Source organism: Salvelinus sp. IW2-2015, linkage group LG9 (assembly GCF_002910315.2).
Source record: "Salvelinus sp. IW2-2015 linkage group LG9, ASM291031v2, whole genome shotgun sequence".
Lineage (NCBI taxonomy): Eukaryota > Metazoa > Chordata > Actinopteri > Salmoniformes > Salmonidae > Salvelinus > Salvelinus sp. IW2-2015.
In genome coordinates this window covers 28748551-28768567 of record NC_036849.1, presented here as the reverse complement: position 1 = coordinate 28768567, position 20017 = coordinate 28748551, and the positions used below count along the sequence as shown (strand labels likewise).

The window sequence follows — 20017 nt, the reverse complement described above, 5'->3', positions numbered from 1 at the left end:
TTTTTTAAATCTAGTCCAAGGGAGGGTCATGTCATTTGTAATTGATGAAATGTCGATTTTTCTCAGCGTTTTACAAWGAGTTGCTTATTAGGCTATTTATGGATGTGTGCCTGGTGCTGCCCCTCTGATTCTGCACTGGGCCGCAATATCATTGCGCCTATAGGCTATTGATTGGTGTGGTCTCAATCAAATGATTCATAGCCAAAAGCTACGAAGTGCATGCTTGGRGAAGTACAGTGAAAAGTTATATTTCCAAGATAGAGGCTGGTAAATACAACTGTGCTGTATTACACACTGCAATGGATGTTCCAACCCTGAGCCCCTGCCTGCTCTGCTCTTGCTGATCAAAAACGTTGTATTCTGCCTAACCATTGGCTGTGTAGTCTACGGTGGCAGTTCAAATGCTTTTTCAGAATTGTTTGTTGTTGATTCGGCCTAATACCCAAAATAGCCTATATTCTGTTAAATTTGAGGAGAGCATGAAGCAATTTTTTATATAACACTTATTTTACCAGGTAAATTGACTGAGAACACATTCTCATTAACAGCAACAACCTGGGGAATAGTTACAGGAGGATGAATGAGCTACTTGTAAACTGGGGATGGTTAGCTGGCCATGAAGGCCAGACTGGGAATTTAGCCAGGACACTGGGGTTAACTCTTACAATAAATGCCATGGGATCTTTAGTGACCACAGAGAGTCAGGACACCCGTTTATCATCCCATCCAAAAGACAGCTGCCTACACAGGGCAATATCCCCAATCACTGCCCTAGGGTGTTGGGATATTTTTTTAGTCTAGATGAAAGAGTGCTTCTTTACCATCCCTTCAACACCACATCCAGCAGCATCTGGTCTCCCATCCAGGGACTGACCAGGACCAACTCTGCTTAGCTTTAGAAGCAAGCTAGCAGTGGGATGCAGGGTGGTATGCTGCTGAAGACTGGATGTCAACTTTGATAGCTTGCTACTACTATAATTTATTTTATTAAAAACAATATGTGTATTGCCTATGATGTATTTATCAGTTATTGACCTCACAATAAGCCAGATTCAAGTAACTGTAATTGTGGTGGTCAGTTGCAATTTTAGCATGTAAATCTTGGTGAGGCAAAAAATATATATATGTTAGATGCATGCCAGCAAAGCCACTACACACAACACAACACTAAACACTACATTAATTACACTATAACGGTGACAAACGGTGCCCACAAACTGTTAGGGCCTACATAAAGCTGTCCCAACAGCAGTCCCAACACCTTACCACTGCTACACCTGGCTATCAGCCGAGCCTTGTCTGGCAGCGAAACAGTTCATTCAGTCTCATTTACTACCTTTCAAAAAAACATAGCTGAGATGGCTGACTTGCTTAAACAAATGTGGTTTCTACTGACAATTGAGATGTACAAACTATGGCATAAGGCRGGCCTGGGCAAAGGCCGGTCCGGGGGCGATACGCGGCCCGCGACTTGATTCAATGCGGCCTGTGGAATTATGCTCAGATCACATAAGGAATTTGAGATTGAAAATTTTTGAAAAATGTATTTGTTATTTAAATTAAAATCCCAATGAATACTCGCCTTTATGCAATGATTTAACTCCCACCGCCTGGGGGWCATTTATTTTGAAGGCACGTATAAATAACAACTGCACGAGGACAGATAGTGACTGACAGGCTGACACAGTCGCAGTTATAAATAGTAGCTAGCTCGAAATTGCGCAAAAAAATGTTTTTCGAAGATTTTAAAGAAAAGGAAAGTAGACAGCAAGAGTGGACATCGAAATATTTATTTATTAAGGTATCAGGGAAAGCTGTGTGCTTAGTGTGCAAAGAGAGCATCGCTGTCTTGAAAGACTACAAATTGTCCAGACATTTCCAGACGAAGACATTTCCAGACGAAGCATGCAGAGAAATATAGGAATATGTCTTCTGAGSAGAGGGCAAGTGCATCGAAAGAGTTGCTTTCTCAGTTGCAAAAGCAGCAAGGACTTTTCACAAAACTGCATTCAGCAAACAACGGAATTGTGAGAGCTAGCTATGTACTGTCCCACAAAATTGCTAAACATAGCAAGCCATTCGCTGAGAGGGCGAATTCATTAAATCATGTTTAATTGACTCTGCAGCAATACTTTGCCCCGACAAGAAAGAGCTGTTTGAAAAATGTTCCCTGTCAAGACGAACAGTGACACGGCATGTTGGGGACATCGCAGAGAATATGGAACAGCAATTGAGAGACAAGGTAAAGGATTTCACCCATTTCTCCTTGGCCCTGGRTGAGAGCAGTGATGCCCGTGAAACGGCACAGTTRTTGATATTCTGACGAGACATAACCCCAGACTTTGAAATTAGGGGGGAGCTTCAGTGCAGTCAATGAAGAGCACAACCACAGGGAAAGATTTATTGGAGGAGGTTAATAAGTGTGTGGTAAAGCTGGTACTGAGTTTTGAAAAGTTATCCAGTGTGACCACTGATGGGTGCCCAAACTTGACAGTAAAAAACGTTGGCCTTTTGAAAAGGATACAAGATCAAGTAGCTGAGCTGAACCCAGATCAGAAAATTATTTTCCTGCATTGCATTATTCATCAGGAGGTGCTCTGTTAATGTGTTCTGMAAATGAACCATATTGTGAATACAGTCACTAAAGTGGTAAACTTCAGAAGAGCAAAATCTTTACACCACAGGCAGTTTGTCTCACTGTTGGAAGAGACAGAGTGGGGTCATGCAGATCTCCCCTACCACACTAACGTGGTGAGATGGCTGAGTTTGGGGAAGGTACTTCAAAGGGTGTGGGACCTGAAGTTGGAGATTGCTGAGTTTTTGCAAATGAAAGGAAAATATGTGGATTTCCCTCAACTGCAAGATAAAGAAWGGTTGGCTGATTTTGCCTTCACCGTGGACATCATGGCCTTCATGAATGAACTGAATTCCAAACTACAAGGGAAGGGCCTTTTTGCACATCAGATGTACAGCCTTGTCAAAGCCTTCAAGGCAAAATTACTCCTCCTGACCMGCCAAGTACAAGCCAACAATCTCACCCAACTTCCTTCCGACACTACTAGTCTGTTCCCTATCAGATGACCAGCGGGAGAAGTATACATCGCTGCTGTGTGCTTTGAACGGTGAGTTTTCTTGTCGTTTTGAGGATTTCAAAGTGTTGGAAAATTACACACTGTTGGTTTCCTCTCCTTTCACCTTCAATGTGGATAACACTCCCACTGACCTGCAAATTGAGCTTATTGATCTTCAGTCTGATGCAGTGATTGGAGAACTATTCAAAACAATGTCACTGACGAGGTTCTATGCATCTCTCGATGAACAAAACTTTCCAAAGATTAGGAGTCATGCTCAGAAGATGTCTGTACTGTTTGGGTCAACCTATGTATGTGAACAGATATTTTCAGTGATGAAATATAACAAGTCAAGGCACAGATCATCTCTTACTGACTCACCTCTCAGATTTCCTGCGCATAGTGTCCTCAGAAACTTTACCTGACTTCACTGCTCTAGTCAATGCCCATCAGAAAATTCACTCCTCACACTGATGGCGTAGATTAAATGTGATGTTGAGCTCTCTCTCTTTCTTGGGTTTTTGTGCATACCCGTTAAAACAAGAGTTCTGTCCGTGGTGCTGAATGCACAGTGTAATTTTCCCTCTGTGTAGTTCATTGAATGTTTAATGAAAATACCTACCAAAAGGAGAACATGGATGTGGTTCATTTCTTGCCATGTTAAAAAAGTAAAATTAAGTAGCATATCTGGATGTGATTTACAGTATATATATCTGTCAACACAGTCATACACATGATGTATAATCCTGTAATATGATTCTGGCCCGCTGTCACGCCCTGGCCTTAGTATTCTTTGTTTCCTTTATTATTTTAGTTAGGTCAGGGTGTGACATGGGGAATGTATGTGTTTTTGTAGTGTCTAGGGTGGTTGTATGGTTTAGGGGGTTAAGTAGAGTAGATGGGTTTGTGTTTAGTGTAGGTGTCTAGCTGTGTCTATGGTTGCCTGAATGGTTCTCAATCAGAGACAGATGTCATTAATTGTCTCTGATTGGGAGCCATATTTAAGACAGCCATAGGCACTAGGTTATTGTGGGTAATTGTCTATGTCGATGTTCTATGKTGCATGTGTGCACTTAGTTCTTCTTAGCTTCACGATCGGTTGTTTTGTTCATTTTGTAAGTGTTTGTTTTTTCCTTCATTAAAAGAAGATGTCTTATTTTTCACACGCTGCGTTTTGGTCCTCCATTCAAAGTCAAGACGATCGTGACACCCGCGAAGGCAAATATATATTCTAATGTGGCTCTCCATAGAAAATAATTGCCCAGTCCTGGAATAAGGGGACGACAAGCGGATAAGAGGCTATCGGTAATTTCTATTAAGACATTAATGAGCGAGCTAGGACGGACGTAGGATAAATAAAGGGCGGCATATAAGCAGACAATGAAAGCTCTTACAATATTCAATGATTACGTTTCTCAAAAGCAGGTTATAGGCTACATGTGCACCACCAAGTTTGGGGCAGCAGGTAGCCTAGTGGTTAGAGTGTTGGACCAGTAAATGAAAGGTTGCTGGATCGAATCCCTGAGCTGTCAAGGTAAAAAATATGTTGTTCTGCCCCTGAACAAGTTAACCTACTGTTCCCTGGTAGGCTGTCATTATAAATAATAATTTGTTCTTAACTGACTTGCCTAGTTAAATAAAAAAGTCAGAACAGTAGGTGAAATTAAGAGGTGAAAATAGACCCAATTATTAGGGTGAGGCACATGGGCTGCAAACAGCTTACTACACTTAATATTACTTACTTAGCAACAGTATGCATATTACGTCATTAATGCAGCAGCAGGTGGCGTGGCGGTCCTTCGTGGGAAAATGTTGTCATCAAAGTCTGTCATTCTCTGGATTTATGGTGCTTTCAAGACAACTGGGAACTCAGGGAAAAAAAGGTTGGATCATGATGACGTCAGGGATCTTCAGGTCGTAGCTTGAGAAAGAGGCCYGAGTTCCTGATTTACAATCCGAGTTGGATGAAAGTTCAAAASCTATTTTCCCAGTCGTAGCTCGTTTTTCCTAAGTTCCCAGATGTCTTGAACTCACTAAAGTCAGATTTTGCAGTTCCAAGTTAACAGTTGTTTTGAGCACAGCACAAATCATTYTTCAGTGACAGCATGGCCAATGTTGAATGTTTATCATTTTAAACTAGGAAAACAGATCCTTAATCTAAGATTTGGGACCACACAGCCAATCCACTGAATAGCAGGTGAGTGATAGCTTTGCAATGCTTGCAGTTGGCCACTGATCCCTTCCAAACCACTCATTGTTGAATTTGAGATTTCCAACTTGTTGTGTAATATTTATGTCCAATGGCTGATGAGCATATGTTTTATCTATAATTTCTCTTCATTATTTCTCTTCATATGACAAGGATTAAAAGGGATTTGCCAGTAGATTGTCGACTTGATTCATGATGRTGACCGCTAGCTAAGATTTTGAAAGCTACTGAAGATATAATGTGATTTGACGTCATTTTATCTGTGGCCAAACAACTGATATATGGCACTTATTCGTGTCAAAATAACATGCAAAACAGGCAAGTTTCAGCACCATGAACTGCCCATTTCTGATTGATTTTGCTGCGGCTCCTGCTTCAAGATTGACCACCACCAATGGCAGACTGTCATTCAGGGAAGGTGGGCCAGAGCCCCCCCCCCCCATTTAAAAAAAAAGTTTTTTAAAAAGCAATTGTAAAAACAATTGCTAAAAATGTGGGGCTCACAACAGGTGGGGCTCTGCCCCACCGGCCCTGAATGACGGTCTGCCATTGGTGGTGGTCAATCTTGAAGCAGGAGCCGCCGTAAAATCAATCAGAAATGGCCAGTTCATGCTGCTGAAACTTGTCAAATTCCAGTAGGCATTATTCATTTCAACCATCTCCATTTTAATTAGTTTTTACTAACAAAAAGAGGTCTTTGTGTTGGAGCCATTCTCTTCCTATTTAAGAAATAAGAGGTAGGCCTACCTGTTTGACAGACAAAATTAGGCTATAGGCTGTTATATCCATAAATTTGGCAGTCAATTCCTCCACCCACCATGCACTCTTTAAATAGCCTACCTCTGTGTCAGGGCTGTTAAATTAAAACCAAGACTCGAATTGAGGGGGTATGAGATGGTATGCCATTGGCCTACATTTTATTAAAGAAAATGGCAGAAAACACAAACTCACCCCTTGTTAGCTTAAGATTTTGAAGTAAATTAAACGGATCTGATTRTATAAAGGGACCTATAACAGCGCTTTGATCCACTATGCTTTATGCTAGAAACAAGGATATATATCATTGTTTAGTTTCTTTGACATTCAGAAGCTGAGCTACAACCTTTCATAGCTGAGGAGACAAAAAATGTACTTTGCTTGCGAAGTAATCTAATTCTGTCTCTATCAAYTGATTAAGCTATTCACTTTCTGTACAATAGAAGGTGTTTAAACCCAGACAGCTTTTAAGGAAACACTTGTGACCTTCTCTTGTTGGGTTAAGCCACGGAAGAAGAACAGACAGCRGTTAAAGTCGAATTCTGTTATTTTTTCCCCCCACTAATTTATCTTTTGACCAATCACATCAGATCTTTTCACATCATATCTTTTTCAGGGCTGATCTGATTGGTCAAAAGACAAATTAATAATAAAAAATAATATCAGAATTGGGCTGCCTGTGTAACACAGCCTTCTAAGCCTACCTGAGGCAGCTGTGTGAAGATAAAATCCTGAGTGGCTTGGGAGAGAAACAATTTTTATTTATTTTTCGTAAACCCATAAACATTGGTTTTACTTCAGGGCATCAGTTGCTCAAAAAAAGAAGCAGAGGGCACAACATGTGGTAAAATACTGAAAAACATTTTAATCAGTATTCAATTCATATAGTAAAGTCTACATTTGATCAACACAGTAAGCTACAGGAATACAACTTCATAATTGTGACAGTAATATATTAAGAGCACTATAAATATTCTCAGCAGACTATCACCTTTTGTGGATGACATTGGCTGGGTTTACGCAGGCAGCCCAATTCTGATATTTTTTTCACTAATTGGTCTTTTGATTAATCAGATCAACTCTGGAAAAATATCTGATGTGAAAAGAGTTGACGTGTTTGGTCAAAAGACCAATTAATGGAAAAAATATCAGAATTGGGCTGCTTGTTTAAACGCAGCCAATGATCTCTTAATWTGTGATTTCTCTTAAAACACTTMAGGAATAAGTTGTGCAAAATGCCTAGTATCTGTTGCTAAGCTTTAACTTCTGCGATAAGGATATTYCTGGCCTCACAGACAGTTTATGACTTATGGTGATAACAGGTGTTGCACCAACACTCTGTGTGGTTCGTCAGCTTGATGTTGTCCACCACCACCTGAGAGAGGAGGAGAAGGAGAAGAAGAATCAAGAGAAAGAGAGATGGTTTGAAAAACCACATTCGGGTTCATTCTAGTTCTTTATAAATGTTACATTTACACGTTATGTGCATGACACTAGGAATGTCGTCATGTCAGATGATCAAACTTTCTGGAGCTGAGGATATCAATTCCAACTCCTACACTTAATTAGCTAAATATATTGTCTTACCCTTTTCCCTTCTTTTGCAACGCAGCATGTGGCTTCAGAGGTGATGTTCTTTGGGACCAACATGGTTTTCTTAGACTGCAGTGGGGTTGGATAAGCTCTGGAAAAGCAGCAGCCTGTACACTGGTAGACAGGGGCGCCCGGGTTTGAGAATACTTTGTTCTCCTTCAGTTTGCATTCCTCACAGCCCACTGTGAAGATAGTGAAGACATAAATTAATTGAAAATCGAATGAACAATCTGATCTGTAAACTTTATGCACCTTGTACCGCCAATGTGTGTCTCTCATCCTTGTAAACACACACTTTGGCAAAAAGGAGGTTATATACCGATTTATATTCTCTAATGACAACAGTAGGCCATCTCCAAGAACAACTCACTGGTCATTTGGACAAAAACAGTACTTTCATAGTAATGTAACGTAAAGTTTACCGTTTGTCATGTCACTGTTTGGATAAGAATCTGCCATGTACAGAAGTATGGACAGGATGAGGGATACTCCAATTGATTTCAACAAGTACATCATAGTGGCGGGTGGCAATTATCTGACAAGAAAAATTAACAAATCATTCAAAACCAACATATTAATATCAGAAGTTAATAACTGATAAACACAAAAAAACRGTGAAATATACATTGGAAACACAACATACTGAATGGAAAAAGCATTACCTGTTGTATGTGTCTCTTGGTGGAAGCCTGTTCAGTGCTCAGTGAAGAGCCTACTGCTCCCAGCATGAACTTTTATACTGCTGTCCATGTGCTCAACTGGGATTAGGTAAACCCCTCCAACCTTATCAGTGATCTCTTTGTGCGAGTCATTGTCCACTTAGCTACATGCCTCATAATCCTTGAAATGAAAAAAGAAACTGCACTGCCGTCGAAAGACAAGACAAAACAAACTTCCATCCTGACTATGGATGGGAGCTTCTAATCCCTTAAACAGATGGGATGTTACTAGGTAACTGTTGTTATGCAATTGGGGGCGAGGCGGGATCATTGGTTCATTAGTTTACCTTATGTTCATGGTCTTTTGCTTTGTAAATCATTACATCTAAGGTCATTTTTAATACTTTGAATATCTGATTAATCTTTCGATGCTGGATTATAACCCCAAAAATGTGTAAATATGTACACACAAAAGTGAAAGATTTCTCATGAAATAAACAGGGTTTCTAAAATAAACCATGAGGGCTAGACCCTGGCCCTGATCTATAATCCTCTGCGGCAGTGCTAACATGTGTGCAAGCAATGAATACTGTATGTGAAATAATTTTACCCTCCCAGAGAGCCAAATAGATATTTACATCAGAAACTCAGTTTATTGTTACATGCTTATATTCATGTAATTACATTAATTATTCAGTGAAGAATCATATAGTTCAGTGTATCCTCAATTAAATTAGATGTATGCTAATGCATCTGTGCTCTACAWTAAGGTTATATTGTGGTTACTGCTTAGAACTTTCTATGAACTCAATTCAAGGCAACGTAAAGCAAAGCTAAATGCATGTAATTCTTCCAAATTGTCCCAGGTTGACTTGTCAACAACAAACCTTTCATTTCCTTCCAAATAGGTACAGTTGAAGTCGGAAGTTTACATACACCTTAGCCAAATAAATTTAAACAAAAWTTTTCACAATTCCTGACATTTAATCCTAGTAAAAATTCCCTGTTTTAGGTCAGTTAGGATCACCATTTTATTTTAAGAATGTGAAATGTCAGAATAATATTAGAGAGAATGATTTATTTCAGCTTTTATTTCTTTCATCACATTCCCAKTGAGTCAGAAGTTTACATACCCTCAATTAGTATTTGGTAGCATTGCCTTTAAATTGTTTAACTTGGGTCAAACGTTTCGGGTAGCCTTCCACAACCTTCCCACAATAAGTTGGGTGAAATTTGGCCCATTCCTCCTGACAGAGCTGRTGTAACTGAGTTAGGTTTGTAAGGCCTCCTTGCTCGCACACGCTTTTTCAGTTCTGTCCACAAATTTTCTATGGGATTGAGGTCAGGTCTTTGTGATGGCCACTCCAATACCTTGACTTTGTTGTCCTTAAGCCATTTTGCCACAACTTTGGAAGTATGCTTGGGGTCATTGTCCATTTGGAAGACCCATTTGCGACCAAGCTTTAACTTCCTGACTGATGTCTTGAGATGTTGCTTCAATATATCCACATAATTTTCCATCCTCATGATGCCATCTATGTTGTGAAGTGCACCAGCCCCTCCTGCAGCATAGCACCCCCACAACATGATGCTGCCACTCCTGTGCTTCACGGTTGGGAAGGTGTTCTTCGGCTTGCAAGCCTCCCCCTTTTTCCTCCAAACATAACAATGGTCATTATGGCCAAACAGTTCTATTTTTGTTTAATCAGACCATAGGACAGTTCTCCAAAAAGTACGATCTTTGTCCCCATGTGCAGTTGCAAATCGTAGTCTGGATATTTTATGGCGGTTTTGGAGCAGTGGCATCTTCCTTGCTGAGCGGCCTTTCAGGTTATGTCGATATAGGACTTGTTTTACTGTGGATATAGATACTTTTGTACCCGTTTCCTCCAGCATCTTCACACGGTCCTTTGCTGTTGTTCTGGGATTGATTTGCACTTTTCGCACAAAAGTAGTTCATCTCTAGGAGACAGAACGTGTCTCCTTCCTGAGCGGTATGACGGCTGCGTGGTCCCATGGTGTTTATACTTGCGTAGTATTGTTTGTACAGATGAACGTGGTACCTTCAGGCGTTTGGAAATTGCTCCCAAGGATGAACCAGACTTGTGGAGGTCTACAATTTTTTTCTGAGTTCTTGGCTGATTTCTTTTGATTTTCCCATGATGCCAAGCAAAGAGGCACTGAGTTTGAAGGTAGGCCTTGAAATACATTCACAGGTACACCTGCACTTGACTCAAATGATGTCAATTAGCCTATCAGAAGCTTCTAAAGCCATGACATCATTTTCTGGAATTTTCCAAGCTGTTGAAAGGCACAGTCAACTTAGTGTATGTAAACTTCTGACCCACTGGAATTGTGATACAGTGAATTATAAGTGAAATAATCTGTCTGTAAACAATTGTTGGAAAAATTACTCGTGTCATGCACAAAGTAGATGTCCTAACCGACTTGCCAAAACTATAGTTTGTTAACAAGAAATTTGTGGAGTGGTTGAAAAACTAAGTGTATGTAAACTTCCGACTTCAACTGTAACTACAATAGGTAATGACAATGCATGAATGCTTGAAGAACAATCAGGAATATATCAATCTATCCACCTCTGAACGTTGGAAATGTCAAGGATGATTATCAAAGGAGCAATCTATGATTGCTAAAATAATTGTGGACTTTTAAATGAATTATATATACCCATTGATTCTTGAAGACTATAACTTATACATGCCTCATGAGCTTAGCTCAACTTTTCGTACCCCCTCAGAACCCAAAATATAAGCTTGTTATACTCCATTGTTTGTTAACAATGTAATTGTAAACAAACACTTTATGGCCTAAAAACATAGATAAAACTATAATGTTTATCATGTATGGTCAGTCCTTGCATCTATTGCTGTTTATGAATTTGAGTGGTTACATTTCTCCAGCACCATCCTTTAGCTTTAGCTGTTTACTGAAACAGTGGTGGGGTGAGGCTTTGTTATTGTTTAAATTGCAGATTGCCCCTTTAAGTTGCAGTAGTATCTCTTCATCTTTCCGTTTACCTGTGTTTTTAAGTCTCCCAGCCTTGGTTGCGTTGGACACTAGGCCCTGGCAGATGTAACTCAATAAGCATGGAGGATGGCACATGAAATCTCTGAGCATTAAAGGCTCTTTTTAGCTCAGCAACAATGTCATGAGTCATAACTGTACTCCAATCAGTAATTGTATTATTGGGTTCAAAATGTTAATTCTATAAGCTACTGTAAAGCATTAAGACTAATTGCTTTTAGTATTTTATTACTTATGTTTTTATTAACATATTGTCAACTAAATGCACTGTATGTACTTGTTGTAAATTATCTGTTTAGAACTCTTCTGGATAAAGGAACAATACAATTATCTCAGTTAGAATGAAACCAGCTTTTATTCCAAAAGAAAATGTATTCTTCATGTATAAAAACATATGGCTTCTTTAATATATTGTTTACAGCCAATCAACAATCAGCCCAGACATATCCAAGAAAGCAGTCCTATTTGCACTCTTTACATCGGAGCAGTTTCTTAAAGGCCTGCTTGAAGTCCTCATTGAAGCTAGTGTAGAGCAGGGGGTTGATGAGTGAGTTAACGTATCCCAGCCACGTGAGAAAGTCTGACACCTGTGCTGATGCATGAAACACCCGGAGGCCCACCAGTAACTCCTTAACAAAGAAAGGCAGCCAGCATAGGATAAAAGCCCCCAGGATGAGGCCCAGTGTGCGGGCAGCCTTCCTCTCTCTGGAGGCACAGATCTGGGTCCTCTCATCACAGGTCCCCCCCGGTCCCCCACTGTCTGACTTATGCAGGTTGGGGCCATTGAGTATATTTAGCTCTGTGTTTAGCGCGGGGTCCGAGGCAGACTGCTCAGACGCACAGAGAGGCGTTGGTGTGACACGGCAGCTACTGAGGCAGTTGTGGCTGCTGGCTCTCCTCTTACACTGGGCTCCCGAGGAGCTCCGTTTGTGGTACAAGGTCCGGGCTGCGATGAAGATCCGGTAGTAGAGGATGAGGATGATGGCCATTGGGATGTAGAAGGCCCCAAAGGTGGAGTAGATGGTGTAGCCGATGTGGTCATGCTCGATGAGACACTTGGTGTAATTGCCGAAGTTGTCATCCCCGCTGTGCCTCCGTAACAGAGGCGGCACTGAAATGAGGACAGAGATGGTCCACGCGATGGTAACCATGATGGCGACGTGGCACGGGGTTCTCTTGCAGGCGTACTCCAGGGCGTTGGTGATGGCCCAGTGGCGGTCCAGTGCGATGGCACACAGATGCAGGATGGAGCAGGTGCAGCAGGTCATGTCCACGCTCAGCCATGCCTCACAGACGACACATCCCAGCAGCCACTTCTTTGTGGCGATGTAGAGGACGCTAAGGGGCATCACCAAGATGGCCACCAGGAAGTCAGTGACAGCCAGAGAGCAGATCAGGTAGTTGGCGGGCAGGTGGAGTTTTTTTGTGTTAATGATCGTCAATATGACTGCACTGTTCATTAAGGCAGTGATCAGGGTCACAATGCTGAGAAAGATCACTACCAACACCATATCAGTCTCTGGTTCCATTTTGAAGGAGCCTTCTGGTTCTGACATGCAGTTTATTTAAACTCTTAGGCTCCAGAACTATCTACCATACTCCTCGTTCTCCATTACAGTTGTCTGTGTCCCTAATCCAGATCCTTTTCTCTCTCTTACTACCATACTTTCCCTACCATGCTACCCCTACTGTGCTTTCCCTTATATTTGGAGACACTGCGAAGGGGRAAAAAAACATAATTTCTGGTTTATTATTTTTGTGTGACAAAACATTGATTAGAGAATATTAKAACATGATACAGGTTTTCGTTATTTGTATTCAAAATGACAAATTTTCTCGATGAGTAGATAACTTCTCCACACGGTGGCAGAAGCGATCAGGGAATCAGTGATTCACAGTCATATTGGAGGCTGTTATGCTCAGCATAGTATTCTAACTGTGTCATTGCAGCCCCATGACATCAATATCAAGTCAATACTCAGCATGAAGCTCTAAATGTAATCCTGAATGTAATCCTTTTGCCCCTAAATTCAATTTAGGAGCACMGGGAACACTCAATACTTTATTATTGCCTACTAGGGAGTAGCTGGATGTTTTGCATACAGGGGAAAATTGGTTTTTCATGAAGGCCATGTTAAAAAGGACCCATTTCAGTCAGTGACACTTTCAAACAGCTGTTGATACAAAAAAAAATGATGAAAAGAAAATTCAATTGACAAACATATCTAGAATCTGGCTTATTTAAATGGCTGCAGATTACATTACTTATGCAAATGGTATTATGGCTTTGTCATGCTTGAACAACGGACATACAATGTATGTGGGATGAAATACAAAAAGCATTATTTTCATTACTTCCATGGCCATCCCTGCTCAAACCACAACACAGGGACGGGTCTGTCACAGTTTTTCATTGGAAAGGCAATTATAAGCATTTCTAAATGTAAATATCTCTAATGTAAATGTCTAGTGTGATGTGTGTGCATCCATTGAGAGAAGGAAGCCTAATATGAACAATATTCAAATAGTTTCATGTTCAGCAATTTCCTTTTCAAATTAAGTATTTATATCTGTCACATGCAACCAGTGGTTCTTCAAATCATTTAATGGTGTCTTTCTATAACTTTGTCATTTCAACTAGTGGCTCTTCAAGTTTAACCAGCCAGCTGACTAGAAATAGCCTACCTGTGCTGTCATCACATACTGTGGCTTAAACTTTCACTTTGTCAAGGTAGCGGCTGAGCTGAGTTATACACCAAAATAGTTTCAGTTTGGAAATCAATCAAAACCTGTCTGTGGGATAACAATAATGGTAATACTGTGCCACATACTCTGTGGAGCATTGTGTCCATAAGTGACTGGCATGTGACTCAGCCATTCCTGTGCTAAAGGGATCAGTCATACAAGGCCATCACCCTTCATCCTGTTGTCCATTATTCCACTGCTCACCCACTCCCATTGATAAATAGGAAATATTTGTGCTGGGTGTTATTTGACCTTTCCTCAACTATTTTTCATTTGCACATATTGAACATACAGTTGTTTTGACTTGTTATAGTCTTAAAGTTTACGTTTGGGGCATGCATCCCTTGTTTTTCAATTATAGACTTTGCAACACCTGCAGCACCTGTACCTGGTGTCYTGATATCTCTCATTAAACTCAAGAAACTAATTTTGTAGAGGTTATTTGTTACAATTTTCCTCTTGCAATGCCATAATGCATTCAAAGATTAGATGAAGAAGATGAAGAAGCAAAACAAAGGCATTAAAATGGAAGCTGGTCCCTATTAATGACCAACATGTTATTTGGTAATATGATAGCCTATCATAGCCTCGGTATGATAAAATGAAACTATCCTTTAAAAAAACACATATAAAATAGGTTATAGCCTATGGTATGCTACCAAAAATAATGAAAGGGTAACCAACATATATCAGGCTATAAATGTGGGCACATACCTTCTGAATGGTTCAATCATCATTTATCCATCACAACACATTTCGTCTCATCCTTTGAAAGTATCCAAATAAATGTTTGTTTTTTTGTGATGGAACTCTCAAATGTGTCTGAAGTCGGCAATATCGTCTAAGGACAGGTCAGATGGACCTCCATCGCTTCAGAGGAATGCACGAGTGCGCACGGCGCGGGAGTTTGGCACAGTCCAATTGCTGCCCGCACGCCAATAAGGGAGGCAATTTATTGATTGGAGTGACAGTAGGCTTTCTCTCTCTCTCTCTCCTGGAGAATTAAAGGTGACATTCCTCCATAGCGTGGGAGGTTAGCAACATGGGCACGTTTGCGCATTGGGGACAGACGGAACTTTCCCGCCTTGCCATACAAGTATATGCATAATACAGTGTTCCTTTGCGCAGTGCACGCACATGCATGGAATTACTATAAATGACCATACAAAGACTCCCCACAGGCTAATTCAGATGAAAACACACATTGGCTATTGCCCAGCAGTAGAAAAGAGATTCAACCTCTTCAGTCAACTGCAGCCTGAAATTTGGGGTGTTCCTGCATGTGGGCATTCCTACATCTGCAGAACCTCGAGCATCCCATTGGTTCTTCCATGAACACCTGCCCTTACCGTCCTTAACAGTGCTGGACAGGCAGGCACGAAGTATTAAAAAGGGGTTCCTGCATATGCAGTAATGCCCACATGCGGGAACACCCCAAATTGCAGGCCACAATTGCACACTTCTCCCTTCAGGTCACCGTCATTTACATTTTTACATTTKAGTAATTTACCAGATGATCTTATCCAGAGCCACTTACCATAGTGAGTGCCTACATTATCGTACTTTTGCAATGCCCCAAATAATGTTGCTGTGTGAGGTCGCTATATCTGAGTCCAGTAAGCAACAAAACATTTAGCTTTTTTGACCTCTGCCTCTGTATGACATAAATGCCATCACTGAACTCATGCTTGCCATCATTCAGGCTCTTTCTGGATGCTTAATGTTCCCTAATAGCTAGGAGACATGATTGGATACATTTTCCTATCCCTGGAAAGTCCGTTTCCAAAACATTTCCACCTTAGTCAGCAGAACATCGGAGTGTTGAAGAGGATATAGCGGTTCCATTCCCAGATGATATCCTTGAGCTAAGGTACTTAGTCTGAATTGCCTGAGTAAGCATCCTACTGTATAAATGAATATGGCGACCACTAATGAGATATAAATTGTCCCTGGATGAGTAGCCTATTTGTGTGGGATTCTTTGCAATGTGGGTTTTCTGAGGATATTTGATGAATAGAGTTTCCCCATTTCTTCTAAAATAAGTTGAAATTTAAAAAATATATATTTTGGGCACCACACCTTGTTACTGGATTTTTCAAAATTTCAGAACCAATAAATGTCTAAACTGAGTTTACATTTTTAAGACAAATTGCATGGACGAAATGATTGGCACCCCAGAGCTAGTACTTGGTTGCACAGCCTTTAGCCAAGAGAACTGCAGACAAACAGCCACCAATGAGCTTGCTGCGTCTTTCTACTGACAATTTGACCCACTTTTCAGCCACAAACTGCTCTTCAATATTTGAGGGGTTCCCTACCCCAAATGCTGTTTTCAGATCTCGCCATAGGTTATGGATGTGATTCAGACCTAGACTCTTCGATGGCCACTCCAGAACAGTCCAGCATCTCTTCTTAACCTGTTAAACTYTGAGTGGTTGTTTTGTGCCCTGTACAGAGCCCAGTGGGTTTAGGGGGTACCGCCACCCAAAAAAGTCATCATAAAATATAAAGTGACATACACTTCATGACCAAATGTATGTGGGTATTGGGTATTAATATGGAGTTGGTCCCCCCTTTGCTGCTATAACAGCCTCCACTAGATGTTGGAACATTGGTGGGCGGACTTGCTTCCATTCAGCCACGARCATTAGTGAGGTCTGGCACTGATGTTGGGCGATTAGGCCTGGCTTGCAGTCTGCGTTCCAATTCATGCCAAATGTATTTGATGGGGTTGAGGTCAGGGCTCTGTGCAGGCCAGTCAAGTTCTTCCACACCGATGTCGACAAACCATTTCTGTATGGACCTCGCTTTGTGCACGGTGGCATTGCCATGTTAAAACAGGAAAGGGCCTTCACCAAACTGTTGCCACAAAGTTGGAAGCACAGAATCGTCTAGAATGTCATTGCTCAATTTTATACACCTGTCAGCAACGGGTGTGGCTGAAATAGGCAAATCCACTCATTTGAAGGGGTGTCCACATACTTTTGTATATATAGTGTATCTATCTTTATCACTCCGGTATTCCTGAACATTGTAAATATGGTACTGAAACTGACTGACCCTGTATATAGTATGCTTACTTACTTTATCGTGTTCTTCTTATTTCTTATTTTTATATCTTGTGTGTTTTTGTTCTACCTTGTTATTTTTAGTGTTACATTGTTATTGAAAACAATGTTTTAACATTCTGTCATTGTTGGGGTTAGAGCTTGTGCATGTGACATTGAAACTCAAAACTTGATTAGCATGAACAGCCAGAGGGCAAGTGAGATTAGTGATTCATCACTCTAACATGATAGGGTGCCATTTTTGTCTTGCATGCCCAATCATTCCTCTACATGTAGTTACTTTCCCTTGCCAGATGAATGCCAGTTTACTTCCACGGACAGGACCAGAGTTGTGTTTTTTATGAACACTGGGAGATTTGTGTGTGGTCAGGTCACAGAGAATGCAATAGTAAACATGTTGATATGGTCGAAAATAAATCAATTTTTGTGTTTCATAAATAAGCACTGGGTCTGAAAGCCTTTACTTGGTTTTCGATCAGATGCTCTAGGATGATAAATAATTACATCCATCCCCTTACATGATACAATCTATTTACATCTTTGTCTCTTGTCTCATTGGTGGTCAGGAGGATACAGTAGTTAAATGTGGGGCCTTTTTGAACATTGTCCATTTTGATTGGACGCTTTAAGTGTCTGTCGCATTAATCAATCTTATTTATGGATCATTCCACGAAATGAGTGCCTTTAGCGTCCCTTTGATATTGTTTGTAGAAATTGTGCACAAATATTGAATTATAAAAGCATGTTATATTAAATTAAGTTCCCTTTAATATAATCATGGAAAATTCAATAAATCAGATTTTAATATGAATAAAGACTTATAAAGTGCCACAATTCAGCATTTTGACATTTAACATTCATTTTGACATTCAGATTTTAACCCACTTAACCCTAACATTTCTCCATGTTTTCACCATCATTGTAAAGTCCTAGTTATTTTGTTGCTTTGACAAAGTAATTTCTGAAGATTCTTATTTATTTCATGTTGTTAGTGATTCATTTTAAGGTTAAAAAAAATGTCAACTGAACTCTTATTTTAATATGGTGAAACTATTCCTTTTAAATATTTTTTCAAAAGAGACATTGAACATCTAATAGTCAAATCATAGTGTAAAAGCAGGTGAGCCTGTTCTACTCTTTTTGGCAATTTTCTGGTGTTTTGTTGTGGAAAACTGAGCAGGTCGAGCATAACACGTCAACCCTATTACCTATAGATCAACAGGCTAGAATTGTTTTAACAATAAAAAACTTGTTTATGAAGCTAGCATTCAATTGTCCCTCCCTCTTGCACACGACCAGCTTCCATTCCCTCTGTCATGAGGGGATTTATGGCTGATTTAAGATAAAGTGTTAGGGTCAACTCTGTTACTTTATTTGGCACTTAATAGGCACTTACTAGAGTCCTTTTTTTATTTAACCTCTTGAGATGTGGAAAAAGGTTTTATTTTATAAATGTTTTATTAAATTGAACATGTGCTCTTTATGACAGAATGTTCAAATGTTGTTTTCCCCCTACTCAAAAGGGACCTAATTGGTGGAACAACACAACTATTGTACTAAAATGTACTTGTTTACTGTGCCAGTCTACAGCTCCCGGTCTTTCACACTTTGGTACATATGGTCTCATCGACGGGGCTGTAGTGGAGCAGGTTGAGAGCTTCAAGTTCCTTGGTGTTCACATCACCAACAAACTATCATGGTCCAAACACACTAAGACAGTCGTGAAGAGGGCACGACAAAGCCTATTCCCCCTCAGGAGACGGAAAAGATTTGGCATCGGTCCTCGGATCCTCAAAAGGTTCTTCAGCTTCACCATCGAGAGCATCCTGACTGGTTGCATCACCGCCTGGTATGGCAACTGCTCGGCCTGCGACCGCAAGGCACTACAGAGGGTAGTGCGTACGGCCCAGTACACCACTGGGGCCAAGCGTCCTACCATCCTGGACCTCTATACCAGGCGGTGTCATAGACTGTTTTCTCTGCTACCGCATGGCAAGCAGTACCGGAGCGCCAAGTCTAGGTCCAAAAGGCTTAACATCTTCTACCCCCAACCCATAAGACTCCTGATCAGGTAATCAAAGGGCTACCCAGACCCCTCTTTTACACTGCTGCTACTCTGTTTATCTTTGCATAGTCACTTTAACTCTACCTACATGTACATATTACCACAATTATCTTATTTTACTGCTGCTGTTTAATTATTTGTTACTTTTCTTTTCTATTTTTTAGATATCTATTTTTTACTTAACTTGTTTTTCTTAACTGCATTGTTGTTTAAGGGCTTGTAAGTTAGCATTACACTGTAAGGTCTACACTTGTTGTATTCGTCGCATGTAACAAATAAGATTTGATTTGATTGTCAGTGAAAATCCTGTTGTAAGCTTACAGTTGGGTTGTTCCAGAAATAGAGTGACTTTCATGTCCCTCTGACATTATGTACATTTTGATAAAACGTTACATTTAACAGTTAGATCACATACATCTACGATCTAACTAAACCATGATACAATTCCAAAAGTAATGTGTTTTCATTCAAATAAATTAGTTGTTTTCTCAGAAGATCCCCATTTTGACATGTAAACTTATTGGACGATTTTAACCCACACTTAACCTAGTTTAAGTTTTCACCATCATTGTAAAGCCCTAGAAATGTTGTTGCTTTGAAAAAGTTATTTCTGAAGATTCATATTGGTTTAATGTGATCAGTGATTTATTTACATTTGTCCCCTCAGGTTTAAGGTCAACCCTGTTACCGGAACTGAACTCTCATTTTAATATGGTTCAAATATTGTTGTTAAGCTTGCATTCAATTTCCCCTACCTGTTGCACACAACAAGATTCCAGTCCCCTTGTCACAAGGGGAGTAACGGC

The 20017-nt window shown here is 40.3% G+C and overlaps 2 protein-coding genes across 2 annotated transcripts; both read right to left on the bottom strand.

Moving 5' to 3' along the window:
- Positions 1–6934: 6934 nt before the first annotated feature.
- Positions 6935–8374, bottom strand: LOC111968361 (glycoprotein hormones alpha chain 1). The gene is made up of 4 exons (XM_023993850.2): positions 8292–8374; positions 8052–8164; positions 7624–7811; positions 6935–7411 (listed from the first exon to the last, which is right to left on the bottom strand). Exons 2-4 carry the CDS (start codon positions 8143–8145, stop codon positions 7337–7339), a joined length of 357 nt encoding a protein of 118 aa, XP_023849618.1. The 5' UTR covers positions 8146–8164; positions 8292–8374; the 3' UTR covers positions 6935–7336.
- Positions 8375–11794: 3420 nt separating this feature from the next.
- LOC111968382 (5-hydroxytryptamine receptor 1E-like) lies at positions 11795–12862 on the bottom strand. The gene has a single exon (XM_023993867.1). The coding sequence runs from the start codon at positions 12860–12862 to the stop codon at positions 11795–11797; it is 1068 nt and encodes a 355-aa protein (XP_023849635.1).
- Between the last annotated feature and the right edge of the window lie 7155 nt (positions 12863–20017).

What these genes read in the sequence shown, in the direction of transcription:
- LOC111968382 (XM_023993867.1), bottom strand. Translation starts at nt 12,862, where the DNA reads ATGGAACCAGAGACTGATATGGTGTTGGTAGTGATCTTTCTCAGCATT.
- LOC111968361 (XM_023993850.2), bottom strand. Translation starts at nt 8,145, where the DNA reads ATGATGTACTTGTTGAAATCAATTGGAGTATCCCTCATCCTGTCCATA. An exon ending in AAACAGTGACATGACAAACG is followed by an intron (nt 7,812 to 8,051) that starts GTAAACTTTACG and finishes CTATCTTCACAG; the next exon opens with TGGGCTGTGAGGAATGCAAA. An exon ending in TTGCAAAAGAAGGGAAAAGG is followed by an intron (nt 7,412 to 7,623) that starts GTAAGACAATAT and finishes CTCCTCTCTCAG; the next exon opens with GTGGTGGTGGACAACATCAA.